Here is a 19,734-nt window from a genome sequence, read left to right as displayed (position 1 = left end):
TCAAAGCTTTTAAAAAAGTCCTATTTTCTCCTTCAAAATAAGTCTTACAGAAAACAAGAAAACACAAGGAACTTCATGATTTCCTTGTATCAGTGTTCAGTTCTAGAGTTTCAAACAGCTAAAAACAGAAGTCCATTACCCGTAGTACAGATACAAAGATAATACTAGAACCCTCTTAGGAAGGGTGTCTCCCTATGGAGTAAACAAGTAAATAGCTTATGAAGATCTATACAAAGGGATCTGTCCTTTAAATCTGGAAGAAAGTGCTACTAAAACAATACAGTTTTAAGTCTTCGATGACTCAAAATTCTACTGTCATCAGAAAATAAAATAACATTCACACACTTTGGGAAAATCTTATACTTCTCCTCATCATTTTCAAGTATCGTTTCGGAGCTCTCTACTACACTGAAAACTTGGCTTCATGTATTAGAAAAATAAATAGGCCAACACAGCTACAGTTTTATACACCCACACCTTCCTAAATATGAACAGTTCAAAATTCAGGAATTCAGAGAATTTTGCTAACACGTGTCTTGATCATGAAGAAAAAAGTAGATATGAAATGACAAACTTTTAAATTTTATTTGGTCTATGAGGAAATGTACAAAACCATTATTTTATGGAGGTAAATCTTTATCCTTCTTTCCCCAAAAAGTGCTGATCTTTAGTGATGAGTCTTCTTTGTTAGTCCAAGAGTTAAAACCATCTCTTTTACTCCCAAATGAGTGTCAGTCCTACTCAGAGGTGCCATGTTTTATTTAAAACATACTCTTTCTCAGTAACCACTTTCTTCTAATTGGCAAGGCAAAGCCAGGTCCCTAAAGCACACAGCTCGTTACATTCAGTTTGGATTACAAAAACACACGATGAAACAAACTGCATTGAAATGTACAAATTAACAGCCCAGGAGTATGGGACAGGGAAGTGGAATTACATTGTAATATGGAACAAAACCCATAGGGAGGCTGGGGAACAAATCACTAGTGTCTCTATAAACTAAACAAGGTTTCCAAATGAGCAAATACACAAGGCAGAGGACAGGCTTTTCTGTAACTCAACCAAATTGCTAAGTATGGATACAACAAAACCAGACTTTTTTCCAACACTATTATGCATACATGTATGAAAGAATGAAATTACTAAGAAGGTTTAAAAAATGAAACCTGCAGGCTGCCCTATCTAAATATGAAACTCATATTTGCTTTCATACTGACAATGTGATAACAGCCTTACAATTAAATCACACCTCCAAACATTTTTTTAAAAATCTTCTGAGAAGCTAAACACAGGAGACTAAATTAGAAATAGTGCTTCACTATGCAGTACAGAGAGCAAGGTTAATGAGCTAAGTTATATGAACAAGACCAAGAAAGATGTTACAAAATGAAGATCTCACCACCAAAATAGAGAATGCATTAGACAACCCCTCTTTTCCCACCACACATGCACACCTTTTCCCAAATTAGATACTCTGTGAAGCTTCCAGCACTGTTTCTCTGATTTTTCCCTTGAGATCCAGAGACAAACTACAACTGAACTAGAAGAAAAGAGAACAGGAAAAGTCTATGTATGCCCTTAACCTACACACAAATGCAAACAATACTGCTGTTACCTCCTCACAGGGTCGTTTACAGTAGGATCCCATCTAAACGTCCCACTTTCACTCCTAACAAAATTTAACAGCCAGCATAGATTAAAATGAACATCTAAATACATAAATCTAATCTCAGTTCCTTGCTTTAAGATTTATTTAATCTCAGGGGCACCTGGGTGGCTCAGTGGGTTAAAGCCTCTGCCTTCAGCTCAGGTCATGATCCCAGGGTCCTGGGATCCAGCCCCGTATCAGGTTCTCTGCTCAGCGGGGAGCCTACTCCCCACCCCCCACTGCCAACTCTGCCTGCCTCTGCCTACTTGTGATCTCTCTCTCTCTGTCAAATAAATAAATAAAATCTTAAGAGGAAAAAAAAAGATTTATTTAAACTCAGTGGGGCGCCGGGTTGCTCAGTTGGTTAAACGTCTGCCTTCGGCTCAGGTCATGATCCCAGGATCCTGGGATCGTGTCTGCGCTGCTTAGCAGGGAGTCTGCTTCTCCCTCACCCTCTGCCCTTGGCTCATGCTCTCACTCTCTCTCAAAAAAAAAAAAAAAAAAAAAAAAAAAAAAATATATATATATATATATATATAATCTTTAATAAAAAATACTTGGGAAAATTATTTAATCCATTTGAACAGCAGTTTCCTTATGTGTAATATGGAGATACAAAATCACTAAAGTTGTGAGGATCAAATCACATAATATTGTGCAAAATGGCTTTATTAGATAAAAGAAATACAGAAATCTTACTATTACAATTACTTCATCTCAAGATTTTATTGCCTTTTTGAAAACATATATATAATTGTCTGTGCCCTTTCACCATCCTATTTCACCAACAGTAATCCTTATGCTACTTCTATTTTAAGTATCCTTTTTTTAAAGCATTCCCCTTTTAATATGTACCCTTGTTATTTTTCTTCAAACCAGAAGCACTGAGTTAAAGTACCTTTTTCTTCACTCTAACCAGTATTTAGTCTAAGAGTAAATTTAAGAAATTTAAAACAAACCTTTGGTAATATTAAAATTGTTAACACACAGTTAAGTTCTACTTCACACACTAAGAACCAGCTGAGCAGTGGGGCTTCTAAATGATACAGTATTTTGTATTGTTAAAAATCATATTTTATGTAGTGCGCCTGGGTGGCTCGGTTGGTTAAGTGTAAGCCTTTGGCTCAGGTCATGATCCCAGGGTCCTGGGATGAAGTCCTGGGCCAGGCTCCCTGCTTAGAGGGCTTGGCCCCTTCCCTCTTGCTTGTGTGCTCTTGTTTTCTCTCCCTCTCTCTCTCTCTCTCTCTGTCAAATAAATAAAATAATATTTTTAAAAAATCATACTTTAGGTATACATATATATAGGGCCTGCAAATAATGCCCTATCATTTTACCACCACCCCTACTGTGGACTAAGTTTAAGTGCATGGAGGTTACAACCAGAAAGTATCAAAAATCAGCCTCACCATAACCCTCTCACTCGAAGAGTCAGATTAAGAATTACTGTTATCTGTAGCATAGTGGAGTCAAGTTCAAAGAAGCACAAAAATAGTCTCATGGTGCTTTCCTGAGTCTACCTAATAGTCATCAATGTTCCTGCCAAACGTAAAAGAAGTCCATAAACCTACCTATCATTTCATTTGCATAGCCTACCAATATGAACAGTGAACTCTTATGCAGCTTTGTATATCATCAAGGCTTACTGCTTAGTATATGAAGGGGTCAACCACATCTAACCCAAGCAGATATCAGAACCAGGAGTCTCTCCAAGCTTCTTTTGATAGAGGTATAGCATCAGTATAAAATCTGAGCACACACCTCTTACATGTCTATTTGTTTTAAAAATAGTTAGACATTCCTGCAGCGGACTAGATGGTGTGGCCCATCCCCAGATGCCTCACCAAAAAAAATATATATATATATACTATATAGCTCTCTAAAACCTGTGAATGTAATCTTATCTGTTAAAAACACCTCTGCAAATGCAATTACGAGTTTCAAAATAAAATCATCCTTCACAAGTGGGGGCACTAAATCCAAAAGACAGATATGGGAGAGAAAGCCACGTGGAGATGAAGGCAGACATTGGAGTAATGTGTGTACAAGCCAAGAAATGCCAAGAATTGCTGGCAGGAACCAGAAGCAAGAAGCACAGAAAGGATTTCCTCATAGAGCCTCCAAAAGAAACCAAGCCTGACTGCTGACACCTTGATTCCAAACTTCTGCCCTTCAGAACTGTAAGAGAATAAACTTCTGTTGTCTTAATCCACCCAGTCTGGGGTAATTTGTTATGGCAGCCCTAGGAATCTAATACCAATAAGATTATATATACATTATAAAAATCAACAATATATATATAGCATGATACAAGTATACAGGCAGAAATCCTAATATTTTCTCTCTATGCAATGGATAATCCTATGCACCATATGAAGAACACAGCTTTAGACCAGGACATGGACAGAAATAAAGTCAAATGACAGAGCCAAACTATCTTAAAAATTCAATTAACTGGGGCACCTGGGTGGCTCAATCAGTTAACCATCTGCTTTTGGCTCAGGTTATGATTCCAGGGTCTTGGGATTGAGCCCCAAAGTGGGCTCCCTGCTTGGTGGGGAGTCTGCTTCTCTCTCTCTCCCTCTGCTGTTCCCCATGCTTGTATCCTCTGTCAAATAAATAACATCTTTAAAAAAAAAAAAAGCCAAATACTCAATAACTATTAAATTCTTCCATTTCTCCTAAAATACTGACACACAGTGACAATTTTTCTACTCAAGGCCTAAAAGAAGCTACCTGTCTGCTACTTAGAGCACTGAGCACTGTGTGTCCCATTAGAAATGCAACAATTATTTTTGACATAATTTCCATGACAACATCATCTTCAACACACTGCTTCATTTATCTTGACTTGCATAATAATTAACCATACAATTTAAGAATGCTTATTAGTGAGACAGCAAACTGCTATAGACTAAGAGGTCAGAGAGGGCTGCCAGAGTTCAGCTTTGCTAATCAGTTAAGGACCTGCTGCCCTTTGTCTTGCTTTCATTTGAGAGCAAGGAAGGCAAACCATGAAGAATAGGGTTTCTAACAAAGAAACAGTCTTAACATATTCAAACAAGTTTAAAAAAACAAACAGAAAACTTAGGGTTGCAACTGTGGTATTAAAAGAATGATTGAGGGGTGCCTGGGTGGCTCAGTCCTTAAGCGTCTGCCTTTGGCTCAGGTCATGATTCCAGGGTCCTGGGATCAAGCCCTAAATCGGGCTCCCCAGCTCAGCAGGAAGCCTGCTTCTCCCTCTCCCACTCCTCTGCTTCTGTTCCCTCTCTTGCTGTGTCTCTTTCTGTCAAATATCTGTCAAATAAAATCCTTTAAAAAAAAAAAAAAAAATGATTGAAAGAAACTTCTATGTCCATCAAGAGAGGACTAGAGCATGGTATAATGAAGGTGACCATGGTATAATGAAGGTAACCAAATGTTTTGGTTGATAAACCAAATAATTTATCAACCAAACATTTTGAAGGGTTCAAAGAGGTGTTATTAGTTTCACTGTCATAAACACTCTAAACTGAGACTGTTCAGGGTAAATCAGGATACTGATTTTAAAACAATATTATAAACCAGGGGTGCCTGGGTGGCTCAGTGGGTTGGGGCCTCTGCCTTCGGCTCAGATCATGATCCCAGGGTCCTGGGATCGAGCCCCACATGGGGCTCTCTGCTCAGCAGGGAGCCTGCTTCCCCTCCTCTCTCTCTGCCTGCCTCTCTGCCTACTTGTGATCTCTGTCAAACACATAAATAAAATCTTTAAAAAAAAAAAAAAAGTCGTAGCAGGACTAGGGCAACATATGACTTATATATTTTTAAAAACAGAATCATAGGGACGCCTGGGTGGCTCAGTTGATTAAGCAGCTGCCTTCGGCTCAGGTCATGATCCCAGCGTCCTGGGATCGAGTCCCACATCGGGCTCCTTGCTCGGCAGGGAGCCTGCTTCTCCCTCTGCCTCTGCCTGCCTCTCTGTCTGCCTGTGCTCACTCTCTCTCCCTCTCTCTCTGACAAATAAATAAAATCTTTTAAAAAATAAAAAATTAAAAAAATTAAACAGAATCATATTCTGTTTATATAAGCACCCATTCTTTTAAAAAGTATAAATGCAAAATTAAGAAGAGTGATTCTTTGTAAGATGGAAAAAATAATTGGGGTAGAAGAAAACTAAGAGATTTAGTTCCCTTTTAAAATATGTTCTAGAACAGGGCACTTAGGTGGCTCAGTGGGTTGAGCATCCAACTCTTGGTTTTGGCTCAGATCATGAACTCAAGGTTGTGAGATGGAGCCCCATATTAGGCTCCCTACGCAGCAGGGAGTCTGCTTGAAATTCTCTCTCCCCATATGCCTTCCCCCAACTCATATACACTCTCTCTAAAAATAAATAAATCTTTAAAAAAGAATAAAATATGGGGACAGCTGGGTGGCTCAGTTGGTTAAGCGTCTGATGCCTTCGGCTCAGGTCATGAGTCCCGAATCAGGCTCCTTACTTCACAGGGAGCCCGCTTCTCCCTCTCCCTCTGCCCGCTGCTCCACGTTTGCCCTCTTTCTCTCTCTCTGACAAATAAATAAATAAAAATTTTTTAAAAAATAAATAAAATAGGGGCGCCTGGGTGGCTCAGTTGGTTGAGCAACTGCCTTCAGCACGGTTCATGATCCCAGAGTCCCGGGATGGAGTCCCACATCAGGCTCCTAGTTCCACAGGGAGTCTGCTTCATCCCCTGACCTTCTCCCTCGCTCATGCGCTCTCACTGTCTCTTTCTCAGATAACTAGATAAAATTTAAATAAATAGACAGACAGAAAAAATCTTATTAAAAAAAACAAAAAGGACAAAAAACTGTTAGTATTTGTCAATTCTGGTCTGACTTGTGGATGTTTATTATATCATTTTCTGTAATATACTGAATTTCAGACACCCATACCAGATACCCACCAATGGACACACACTGGCTGAGAGAATTCAATAAGCTGAACTGCCTCTTATTAACCAATGGGATCAATGTATATATTATATCTGAGAAAAATCTTTTTTAGATTTTGTTTTTAAGAAATCAGCATATAGGACAGTAAGCAAGTCAACAAAACCACAAAGACAGAAACACCCTATTCACATGCCTCATCTTAAGATCAGCAGCCACCTTTCTTCTGGAAAAGGTGATTTGAAAAATCAAGGTTAAGGGGTGCCTGGGTGGCTCAGTGGGTTAAGCCTCTGCCTTCGGCTCAGGTCATGATCCCAGGGTCCTGGGTTCGAGCCCGGCATCGGGCTCTCTGCTCAGCAGGGAGCCTGCTTCACACACACACCCCCGCCCCCCCTCTGCCTGCCTCTCTGCCTACTTGTGATCTCCGTCTGTCAAATAAATAAATAAAATCTTAAAAAAAAAAAATCAAGGTTAAGACAAGCATTCAAATTCTAGTATCTTGCCCCAACCTCACCATGTTATAAAATGACACACTAGAGATGGTAGTTTGTTTTATACTGTTTTAGTGATGGGTACAGAGTTCCCACAACTTCGAGAAGAAAACACGCGTAACAAGAAGTGCTTAAAATTTTCAGATTCACTCTATTCCTCTTACTACAGAACCTCAAAACTCAGCTGTAACCTAAAACTCTTTTATTTGCTTCTAAAAGGGACTGGTATATCAGGCCATTTATACTCTGAACTTCTATCATGGAACAGAAGCAGAAAAGAGATCAGAATGGAACTCCAAACAGAAGAGCTACAGGTTCATGAGGAAATGTTTTAATTTACTTCCTATGAAACAGGAATTTGTTACCCTGCTCTGGAAATTACCATGAAAAACAAGTCAACTTGAAGAGAAATGTTTGCATCTTGGTTTATCTACATTCCACCCTATACCCTGCATTGTTCTATCACTGAACTTGGATGTCAACATTTAGATTCCCAGTGCTGTAACCTATGGCCAATTCTTGTTTGCTCATTTCAAAAAGAAATTAACCACTTATGGAACATGTCTGATGTAAGAACGTACTTACCTTTTAAAATATCTATAATATTATTTATAATTACATTAATAAAAGTTTAACACAGATATAAACAAAATTAATTAAAAATTCCCCCAAATCAATCGTAGCCAAGGAGGTTTATCCGAGGCACGATTATTGCTAATTGAAAAATTCCCCCAAATCTCCCCAACTGCCAAAATTAAATTTCTCATGTACCTTCTCTTTCAGCTTTATCCCATGCAACTAGATATATATAAATTATGTTATATATGTTAGTTATGGGTATTTACCCAAACAAAACTAAAATACTAATTCAAAAAGATATATGCACCCCATCTTTACTGCATTATTTACAATGTCAAGATATGGTAGCAACCTAAGTGTCTGGCAATAGCTGAATGGATAAATAAGATGTGGTATACATACACAATGGATTATTACTCAGCCATAGAAAAAGAACAAGATCTCACCATCTGCGACAATATGGGTAGACCTAAAGGATATTGTGCTAAGTGAAATTAAGTCAGAGTCAGGGTGCCTGGGTGGCTCAGCCAGTTAAGTATCTGCCTTTGGCTCAGGGTGGGATCCCTAATCAGTGGGGAGCCTGCTTTTCTCTCTCCCCCTGGCTTGTGCTCTCCCGCTCTGGCTCTCAAATAAATAAATAAATAATAAATTAGATTTTAAGAAGCAAGGAAGAAAGAAGTATGAGGCAAGGGCCACCATTTTAACTGAGCAACCCTAGTTGACAGCAGTCAAAGCAGTGGTTGTCCCCATTTCCCCTTCCCCTTCCCCTTCCCTTCTCTGGTTGACTTCCCAAGCCTCCTACCTCCACAGGCCTGGTCCCAAGAAGTCCCAGAAACAAGAAGAGGAGAATCTTGCAGAGGAAACTGGTGAAGAGATGCAGGACACAGAGGAGAAATAAGCTATTCTTACTGAGAGCCAAAGAGGCAAAGCTAAAGGCCAAATATCCAAGCCTAAGACAAAAGCCTGGAGGTTCTGACTTCCTCATGCACAGATTCCAGAAAAGGCAAACATATTTTGACTCAAGAGACTACAACACGGCCAAAGACAAGATGAAGAATAAACAATCCCAAGTACAGGACCAGACAAGAACCTGGTAACTGGTGATCACATCCCCATCTCACAGGATCTGTCACCAGCAAACTGTGGGGTAAGCTGGGCCCCCCTTCTCTCCCCTTCCTCACCCACTGGACTTTTATTTATCATAGGGAAGGATGGAATGAATGCTTCATTAGATCTTCTCACCTTGCTAGCCAGAAATGACTGCAATTCTGCTGTATGCTGCTGAAGAGAGATGTGGGTTGAAAAAAGGCTGAGTTCATTTCTTTGGTTAAACTGAGACTTCTACATCCTCACTATAGCCCAGGTAGGGGTCAGAAATAAGAGACTATGATTGGATAATGTTGCAAACATTCTTTTGTTTGCAAAAGGATAGATGTGATTAGAGAGTATCCCAAAACTGGTAAGCTAAACCTTGGGAATAATATGGCAGATTTACATCTGGAGGCTAACCTGACATACTTGGGATAAGGCAAAAAGATTGAATGAGATCTGTTTTCTGTGCTTCTAAGTGTTTTTCTCCCTTAGGCTGCTATTGCTTTGTGTTTCCATTATGGCAGGTTTAGAAAATCCTCAAAAAGAAAAACTGATTGCTTGCCTAAAACTAAATGTTCACTTAACCTCCCTTACTCAGTGAGTATCTCTTGACAGTTTACCCTGGTTCTTAAATAACATAAAGACTAGAGAACATTATTTACGTGAAATGGGCACCTTCTCTTTCTCTTCTGGCGTGTTGCTTTTCCAAGTATCACGAGATAGTGGAAAGAGCACTGGGTTTGGAGTCAAGATATCTGGGTTCTAGTTGCACTCTTTCTCAGCAGAACTGACGTGTAACCTTGGTCAAGCCTTTTAACTTCTGTGGCTGTCTATTTCCTCATCTGTAAAAGAGCTGAATATAGGTAAGATTGATTCTAATTTAACAATCATACAACTGCCAGCTGAAAAAAAAAAAATCTATGGTATTCATTGTACAACTAAGAAGGAAGGCCGATGGGTGAGCCTACAGATGGGAACCATTTTACAAATACATGGAGCGAGATGAAGCTGAGATTCGGGGTTTATAAATTCAGGCAAGAGGGCCTCACAAGTATCATGGTCTTAAGAAAAGGAAAGGAAGCTTAAGGGAAAAGCTTAAGAAGCTAGCTTCCATGGAAGCATCTTGCCCCCACCCACTTTCCTGGCCTTTGCTGCTAAAAAGCTATGGGCCTGAGGACACATGCTCAGTCACATTCATGTGGTAAAATCCCACATTTCAGATAGATGCCAGATGTATTGTTAAGGAGACCAGAAGTAAAAGGACAAACAAAGCCAACCTCCAGGCCTTGGTACTAAGGCAGGGCTGAAGCAAAAGTTTCTTTCTTAGGCAATGATTCACCTTTGGTGGGGGTGGGGAAGTAGTCAGGGAGAGAGAAAAGAGCACTGAGAAATCTCTGCTTTCCTACAGCTCAGTAACATTAGTCCAATGAGATGAGAAGGAGAAGGAGCAATAATAAATCTGTGCACAGGTGGAGGAAAGGGGTGTTGGTGGCCAGCACCTTCAGTATACTTATCACTAGCTTGGCCTGAATCCCACTGCTAATTAGGATAGAAGAGGACCAGAGTAGAACAGGAGGAGGGCAAGATTCTATAATCCTCTTTTGCCGTCTCATCTCACAAATTCTGATACGCCAAACATTTGGCCAAATGAGAACAACCATGAACTTGCTGATGCGTATGCAGGGTGACGGCAGGTGTCTATACTTTTTTCCCTGACTGGTCATTCACTTGTCAGGCTATCACTCAGACTGGATGGAGGAAAAGTTAGTGAGGAAGGAATGCAAACAGCAGAATTCCCAGATTCCCTGGCCCCCAGATTCCTTCACTGTCACCTGCATATAATTTTTCTGTTTCTTGCTCCATTTCCTCATGCTGTCTTCCTTAATCTAAAGTCCATGTGGGAAGAAGGAAATGTGGAACATCCTTGTATAGTTTCCTCAGTGCCAGCCATGTACATAGATATGCCATATTATTTTATATAAATATATAGCTTTGTACATGTTCTTTAAAAAACTACTGCATGATTTCACTTATTATGTGGAATCTAAAAAGCAAAGTAAAGAGAAAAGCAGAAACAGAGCCAAAAATACAGAGAACACACTACTGGATGCCAGAGGAAAAGGAGGTGTATGAGCAAAATAATTAAAGGAAAGTGGGACATATAGGCTTCCAGGTATGAAATAAATCACACAGATGGAAGGAATACAGTCAATGATACTGTAATATTGACAATGATACTGTATGGTGACAGATGACAGTTATGGTGAGCACAGTATAACATACAGACTTGTCGAATTACTGTGCTGCATACCTGAAACTAATGTAACATTGTGTGTCAACTATACTTCAATAAAAATAAAAATTATGTATAGTCTAATTAAAAACAAGATACCACAGATACTGCTCTGTAGTCTTGTCAATCAGCATTTAGCTGATATCCTTATATTATTTTTGAAAGGGAAAATAAAGATCCCAAATAAACTAATGGCATGCTAAGAGCATAAATTCTTGTTATAAATAAATCATTATAATTATAAATTAATAAAATATAATATATTAATAATGATAAATAAATATAATTATAAATAAATTCCTGTTAAGAGCATAAGCTATATTATTCAGTAATAATTTCTGATTTAGGTAGAGAATTTGACAGCAATGAACAAGACTGATAATTTTCAAATTAGATACAAAGTATTCAGCAATGAGGAAAATGAAATCCTCCTTGACTAATGGCCATTTCAAACACTTAAAGCCTCTCCAACGTCCATTTTGAACTAAAACAATAAATATATGACAATACTGAGAAATAACAGAAGTAAACATGAGGGGTGCCTGGGTGGCTCAGAGGGTTAAGCCTCTGCCTTCAGCTCAGGTCACGATCCCAGGGTTCTGGGATTGAGCCCTGCACTGGGCTCCCTGCTCAGCAGGAAGCCTGCTTCTCCCTCTCCCACTCCCCCTGCTTGAGTTCCCTCTCTCCTCTGTGTCTCTGTGCCAAATAAATAAAATCTTTAAAAAAAAAAGTTTTATTTTCTCTCCAAAGTATCAGAAACCAGCATCTAAGATTACTCTTTTGACTAAGTATGTGAAAACAGAATCTTACAAAACTAAGTATCACCTAATTCTAGAGTCATGTTAGAATGTGTTTCTTATATGACATGTATCTTTTATTTATTTTAACATTCTTTACCAATAATGAAACAAAAGCACAAGTAACCATGTAATAAAAATAAACTTAACTATCTTCCAACAAATACATATATTTTAAAAGTTACATTCAAAGTAATTTTCAGGGGTGCCTTCTGCTCAGGCCATGATCCCAGGACCAGCCCCAGGTCCACACGGGGCTCCCTGCTCAGCCTGGAGCCTGCTTCTCCCTCTGCCTCTGCTGCTCCCCCTGCTGGTGTGTTCTCTCTCACGCTCGCTTGCTCACTTACTCTCTCAAATAAATACTCTTTTTTAAAAAATTAATTTTCAGAAAATGAAATAACTACACCAGTAGCTTATAATTTAAAAAATCTTTATCTGTATTTTTCATTAACCTCCAACTGACAAGAGAGCTCTTATACTTTAGTTCCTCTAATTTTGTCCCCTTCTGTAAACTGATGTATTAATGCATATTAAAAGTATTCATTTTTTTTTTTAACTGAAGTCTAGTCGACACAAAATGTTACATTAGTTTCAGGTGTAAAACACAGGAATTAGTCAAGTCTGTATGTTATACTGTGCTCACCACAAGTGTAGCTACCATCTGTCACCATATAATGGTATTACAGTATCACTGACTACATTCCCTATGCAGTACCTTTCATCCTCATGAGTTCCTCATTTCATACCCTACAAGTACAAGGAAATGCAAAGAACACAGCTGAACTGCCTTCATGGAAATTTTTAAAATTTTGTATTTAGTCAGGGACACAAGATGATTCTTTGAGTATTTGATGTGAGCCCCTTTATTCAAAGGTGCCTGGCTTTGTCCTAAAGCCACACTTACTGAATTATAAGGGGAAGCTAGCTCTATATGGAGATGGTCATCAATCTAATACACATTTTGTCTCACTGCTATTTTCATCTTTACTATAAAACTTAAACCCTCATCAGTAAGGAAACATTTCTTCATATATGTGTAATTGTAGACATGCAGAGTAAAAAAGTACAATATGCTCACTTAATGGCAGACATACTGTTAAAAGTTGGATAAAAACCAAACTTACCAATATTTTTTTCCTTTTAAAGACCCAAAGTGTTTGACAAATTCCAAACTTATAACAGATACAAACTGCCACCTTTCCCAACTCCCCCAATTCCCTCCCAACTATCCCCTAATTTAAGCATAAACGTAAAGGACTAAAGCCTAACTATGGTTATTTTCTTGCCCAAGTAGCCTAATGAAGAGAAGGTGAAATCTAACAGAGTCTCTCCTTAACCAATCTCAAGCTATAGGCTCTTCTGAACCCTCTTCTCAACTAGGACTCAACCGTGACCTATAAAAACTATAAAAACTACAGACTCAACACAAATGGTTTCATCTAGGCCTCCCCCAAACATTAAATATTTAAACAAACACCAACATATTTTCTAACAACTAAAGGCCCCATCCCCAGGATGACCTTAGCCCCTCTTAAAGTGCCTGCCTGAGAAAGCTCAAGGATACCAAAGATTTAAAAGTTTTTCTAGCTGTAACACCTGTCTACAAGCCTCTGACCACCCTATCTTAGACCACTTACTATTTGCAACTGTGAATCCTTCCTCTGTCCCTTTGAGATACACATGCAACTCCTAAATCTCAGGAATCCCTATCTCAAGGACATGAAAGCCATTCTTTTAAAATCTAACCATCAAGAATGGTAGGGTCTATGTTTATTTTAAAAATTATTTAAAAAAAAAAAAAAAAGAATGGTAGGGCCTCAGTCTCTCAGTCTCAGTAGAATAGAATCTAAACTTCCAGGACATCAGCTGGCAGACACAACCAACCTAGTCATCACTTACACTGACAAACCCTTTATAATTCTTTACTTCCCTGACTCTACTGAGCCAAGCTAGCAACTAGCTAGCTCATTCTCCATTCTCCCTCATTCTCCATTTAAAATGCACAGGCACCTCTGCACAAACTGAAGTTGTGTTCAGTTCCAACTGAACTCTGCCCTATTGCTATACATTCCTGATCAAAATCTGTCCTGCATCCAGCTTTATCTTTGACAAAATGACTAGAAAAGGAAGATTAAACTATCTCATTAAAGACTTAGTTATTTCATATGAAATCATTAGATATAAAATTCTTTTTTTAAAAATGAAGGTTTAAGTTCATGAAGGAGTCATAGTTAATGGAGTCAACCAATCAGCATTTTGGGGGGTGGAAAAGGCCCTTGACAAACATCAAGCCCAAGCCCTTCATGTTACAAATGATGACTCTAAGGTCCAAAGAGATTAAGTGATTTAGCCAACGCAATTTCAACAAGGGACTGGATTCTAGGGCTAATTCAACATGATTCTCTTCCTGACTCCAACATGAAAATATCCTCTCTCTTGTATTCTCATTGGTAAAAGCAATATTCACTACTAATATTTCAAGTCAAAATCAGAGATAAACATGTTGCTATCCTACTACAACATAAGTTTTTATAGTTTTGCTATATGCCCACCACTGTACATTATTAAAGTCTGTTGGGTGCAAGTACACAGACAATTTTATTTCACTCAGGGAAGGCTGTTTCAATTGTCCTAGGGAAATATATGAAGTACTTGGTAAAGAGAACTACTTTCACATATATGCAAAGGAAACAAAACCCCATGCATAAACACAAAGGAAGGCCAAATAACTCAGATCATCTTAAAAACAATTAAAAGAAGGAAAACTAAAACAAATTAAAAACCCTTTTTCTGCACTTACCAGCAAAGCATTTGGAACAGAGATTCATAGTCTTGCTGGACCTGGGGCAAAAAAAAAAGAAAAAAAAGAAAGAAGAGCTAAAAATTCAGTATTACTCTAATGAAAACATAAAGATGTTTGAAATTAAGCAAGAAATCTCCTGGTCAGGGGATTAGCTAAAAACTAATGCTAATTAAGTCCCTAACCAGCCACCCACTCCCACAAGAAAATGAAAACAAACAGAACAACAAAAACTAACACACACTTTGTTATCAGTGCATCAAACAATGCTTTATTTTTTGTGATGAGTAAAATTCAGAAATTGCAAAGCATCGAGATCAGAATTACTCTAACATGCCCAGATGACACAGGAGTCATCTTGTCCCACAAGATTACCACATTCTCTCTGTTCACAATGGAACATACACCACAAGTGAAGGTATCACCACAAACAAGGAAAATTTTGTCTGTAAAGGAGTAAAAACTTTCTACTCAGATACACCCTCATTTATCTCCCTAACATTATTTGAATTTTTATGTCATCTTCTTTCCCTTCATTCTAGTCCTATTTCAGATCCTGGTCACATTTTGAGCCTGTTGTTTAAAATTCTTTCTTCAGAGGTTCCCAATCAAATTATTTTTCATGTCCTTTGATCTGTTAATAATAGCTACAATTCACTGAATACTAACTCTGATGGGCACTTAACATACATTATCTTATTAATCTTTCCGCCATCCATGAGATGGGTATCACTATACTGCTTTGCTTCTAAAATGCACTTTTTTTTAAAATCACATTAAAATTTCTACAACCAGGAAACATCATACAACTGGTTACAAATGAGGACTAAATTAATGAGGAAATGTTCCTACCACCTCCTCCCAGGTGTTATTAAATTGAAGGATCTCGGGAAATAAGAGGACAGTCTTATCTCCACTTGACAGGCAAGCAGCTTGCCCAAGGTCACAGAGCTGGGGAACTAAAGAGGAAATACATGACCTTGGCCAAATGCCATCCTTTGTTCATAGCATAACACAGCACCTGATACTACAAAGCAGCACAGGCACAACACAGTGGGCAATCAATAACTTGTCTATTAAGTTCTTCTCGTTGCTGTTTCCCTTCTTGATCCTGTTCCAAGTGGACACATTCCTACAGCTTTATTCCCCAAACCCAGAATACTCTATATTGGATAAACTGACCTATTCACAGCTTAATTCCTCAGCAACTCCCTTCCCAGTATCTCAGTCTTTGCCCAGAGATACTCCTATACACATTAAGCCAACTTTCTTCTGTCCTCCCTAGTAAATTCTACAATTAATGAAAGCCTCCCTCAAAAGTATTCCCTGATGGTTATGGTTGTTTTCCAATGTACTGGAATCCAAGACCTAATGGCAAGTAACTGTCACAGAGACAAAACTGGGGAGGTGGGTAGGAGGTAGGGATCCACTGTTTCTCCTTCCCCAAAAGAGATGCTATGTTAACAAGTGAATCTTTCTTTAGGACTCTGCTTAATACAAAGACATCAAAGGCAATAAGGAAATTCTGAGTATTAAGATGAAAAGATGTTATTATATTGGTAAAAATTTATTTATTTCATGGCTACTCTGTGGTAAGCACACCAGATGCCTTCAACTCCATTTTAACAAATGAGGAAAAAGAGGCTTCCAGAGGGTATATAATTTGCCAAAGATTAAAGAAAAAGTATGTGGATGAACCTGGTCTGCCAACTCCAAAGCCTGACTTCTTTTCAGCATGACAAACTAGGGCCTCTGCCCCCAATAAAGAAGCTGAAGGGTACACATAAATCCTGAGTCAGCACTCTGGTAATTTAGGAATATGGTCCCACAAGCAAAGATTTAATGTACACTGATGAAGTAAGCTCCCTGAGAAAGCAAAAGCTCTCATCAGGAGGAAGCCCAATCCCTGCCCTCCTCTCCAAATATACATACACATAGGGAAGCAACCTTAGACCTGCCAAGTATTTTAGTTCCAAATGAAAGAAAACTGAGGATGAAGGAATTTCTTTACTAGAAATCCCAGGAAAGCAAACCTCTTCCAGATGTGGTCCCTATCTTTTGTCCATGCAGTAGCACAGAGAGCAAGAGATAACTTGTTTAGCACTTTTGATGTTTCCCATTATCCTGCAGGAATCATGGAAAGTGTGCAGAGAACCAATGAGGGCAGCTCAGCACAGCAACAGTTTTATCATCTGTGTTTCACAAAGCTGGTAAGGGGAAAAAAGGGGGGGGTTACATTTTTCTCTGTAACCCCTTCTCTCCCTTTAGAGAATTTTATTATTTTTTTTAAAGATTTTATTTATTTATTTGACAGAGAGAGACACAGAGAGAGAGGGAACACAGGCGGGGAGGGGGTGGGACAGGCAGTGAGGGGGCAGGGGGGACTGGGAAAGGGAGAAGCAGGCGCCCAATGGGCAGGGAGCCCGATGTGAGGCTCAATCCCAGGACTCCAGGACCAGGACCCAAGCAGAAAGCAAATGCCCAATGACTGAGCCACCCAAGTGCCCCAGAGAATTTTTTTTTAAGATTTTATTTATTTATTTGGAAGAGAAGAGAGCCCAAGAAGGGGGAGTGGCAGAGGGAGAAGGAGAAGCAGGCTTCCCGCTGAGCAAGGAGACCGATGTGGGGCTGGATCCCAGGACTCTGGGATCATGACCTGAGCCAAAGGCAGACACTCAACCGACTGGGCCACCATCCTTCCCTCCTTTCAGAGAATTTATTTAAAATATCCACTATACCTAAATCTTACTAAGTGACATCCATTCCACTTTCTGAATAAGAATTTCCCAGCAACGTTCTTATCAATCAGGTTATGAAAGAAATAATACAGCTACTGATATTATTAACCAAAACAGAGATGTACGAAATTTAAAATAAGCCAGCCTTTGGATACAGAAATAATGGCCACTAGTAATGCCAACTTGGATCACAGAGTTCAGCAACACAGAACTTGAAAGAATTGCCAGAGGCTTCTGAGACCTTTTCTCCTTTCTCATATTCAACATGTAAAACTTGAAGCTAACCACAGGCATACAACTACTGATGGCCCATAGAAAGGCAATGTGATCAACCTGCAGTCTTGAAACAGACAACCGAGTTCTCTATGTGACAGCAAACATGAAAGGTAAATAGGATTCTTTTACGTCCCACGGCTCCAAAGAAACTCCTCTTATAGATCTCCAAAGGCTCCCAGGCTTCTAAAACCAAGGATTAGTAGCTTGAATACTGGCCACCCAAAGAGATTAAATCCTAATCCCTGGAATTTGTAATCCCTGGAATTAATTTATCTGGGGAAAAAAAAGGTCTTTGAAAACAAATTAAAGATTCTGAGTTTACCCTGTATTATCTAGGTGGAGCCTAAATGATACCACAAGTGTTTCTGAGAAAGGGCAAAGGGAGTTTGGAGAGATGCACAGAAGAGAAGAAGATATCAAGATGGAGGCAGGGACTGTAGGAGTATGGTCACAAACCCAGGAATGCTGGGACAGCTCACTGAAGCTGAAGAGGCAAGGAATGGATTCTCCCCTAGAACCTCACAGAGAGAAGGCAACCCCACCAGATTTTGGCCTTTCAGCCACCAGAACTTTAAGAGAATTAATCTCTGTTGTTTTAAGTCATCCAATTTGTGGTAATTTGTTACAGCAGCCTCACAAAACAAAAACACAATTAGGTCTCCGATCTCCTCTCACTCCCTCCCTCACTCAATACCATTCATCCAGATGTACCCCTCTCGAAATTCCCTTTACTTTCACCTTCTTGTTCAGATTCTAGATCAAATTTACTACCCAACCCTAGTTTTCCTCACCTAACTGCTCTCTTATGGTCACCTTTGCTGGCTCCTCCTCCACAGTCAAGACCTTTACCTGGAAATCCCAGGGCTCAGTCCTCATTACCTCCACTTCTCCCATGGCTTTAAATATTCTATCTATACACTAAAGACTCAGAAATATTCACCCTCATCCCAAATCTCTTCAACTTGCTCCAAGCTCATATATTTAACTGCCTATTTGACATGTCAACATGCAGGTCAAAGTCAACATTTCAAACTAGAACTTCCAATACTTCCAAACTTGCCTGATGCATTTTGTCCACTTTTGTAAATGCCAACATCTTCTTTCCAATTGCTCAAGTCAAAATCCTAGAAAACAGCTTTGATTTCCCTCTCTCCTATAGTCTCTCATACACAATACTCAGCAAAATCCATTGTGTCAATCTCCAAAGAGACCTCAAATCTATACTTCTCTCCTTTCTCAATGCTTCCACTCTGGCCACCATTACCTCACACCAGGGCCACTGAAAATGACTTTTTAATGGTCTCCCCATTCCCACTCTTGACCACTTATAATGCTTTTCCACAAAGCAATGTGTAATCTTTTAAAACTAAGTTAAATCATGCTGGGGTGCCTGGATGGCTCAGTCGGTTAAGCGTCTGCCTTCAGCTTGGGTTATGATCCTGGGATCGAACCCTGCATCTGGGTTCCCTGCCCAGCCAGGTTCCCTGCTCAGGGGACCCTGCTTTTCCCTCTCCTGCTGCCCTCTCCCCCTGCTCAGGCTCACTCTCTCTCTCTTGATCTATCTTTAAAAAATAATAATAATAATGAAAAATAAATTATTTTTATTTCTTGCTTAATGCCATCCAACAATTTCCTATGGCATTTAATATAAAATTCAAACATCTTTCCAAAACCACAATGTTCCCTCATGGTCTCACTCTGCCTACTTTTCCCTACCTCCTCTCTTTATTTCTTACAATTTTTCTCCCCTCATCTACCGCATTCCAACCACACTGGCCTTTTTTCTTTTCCTAGACTGTGCTATAGAGCTCTTGCCCATGCTGTTCCCGCTACCCTTAAATCACAGCAGAATAGCTCTTTCTTATCACTCAAGTCCTGGTTGAAACCCCCTAAGCAGGATTCACCTGTCCACCCAATTTAAATCAGTCCCTCTTCCGGCTTTCTTTTAGCAAATTACCCTCCTGGTTACTCTTCTTTGGTACTTAACAGGAACCCAATATTTGTTAAATGAAGAAATGAATCCCCTTTTCCTAAAGGCATGAAACATAAAAACCTAAAAAGATTTCAAAAGTGTGTTTTGTAAAGGTCATTCAAACACCATCTGGAAGAAAGGGCATC

The 19,734-nt window shown here is 39.2% G+C and overlaps 1 protein-coding gene across 1 annotated transcript in view; it reads right to left on the bottom strand.

Moving 5' to 3' along the window:
* ZFAND3 (zinc finger AN1-type containing 3) overlaps positions 1 to 19,734 on the bottom strand; it is a 335,397-nt gene that overhangs the window by 209,208 nt on the left and 106,455 nt on the right. Inside the window, exon 2 of the mRNA XM_044250372.1 lies at positions 14,603 to 14,643. Within this exon, the coding sequence (XP_044106307.1) occupies positions 14,603 to 14,643 (41 nt within the window). The remainder of the gene's footprint in view (positions 1 to 14,602; positions 14,644 to 19,734) is intronic.

Source organism: Neovison vison, chromosome 1, assembly GCF_020171115.1.
Source record: "Neovison vison isolate M4711 chromosome 1, ASM_NN_V1, whole genome shotgun sequence".
Classification (NCBI taxonomy): Eukaryota; Metazoa; Chordata; class Mammalia; order Carnivora; family Mustelidae; genus Neogale; species Neogale vison.
This window is presented reverse-complemented; position numbering and strand designations above follow the sequence as displayed.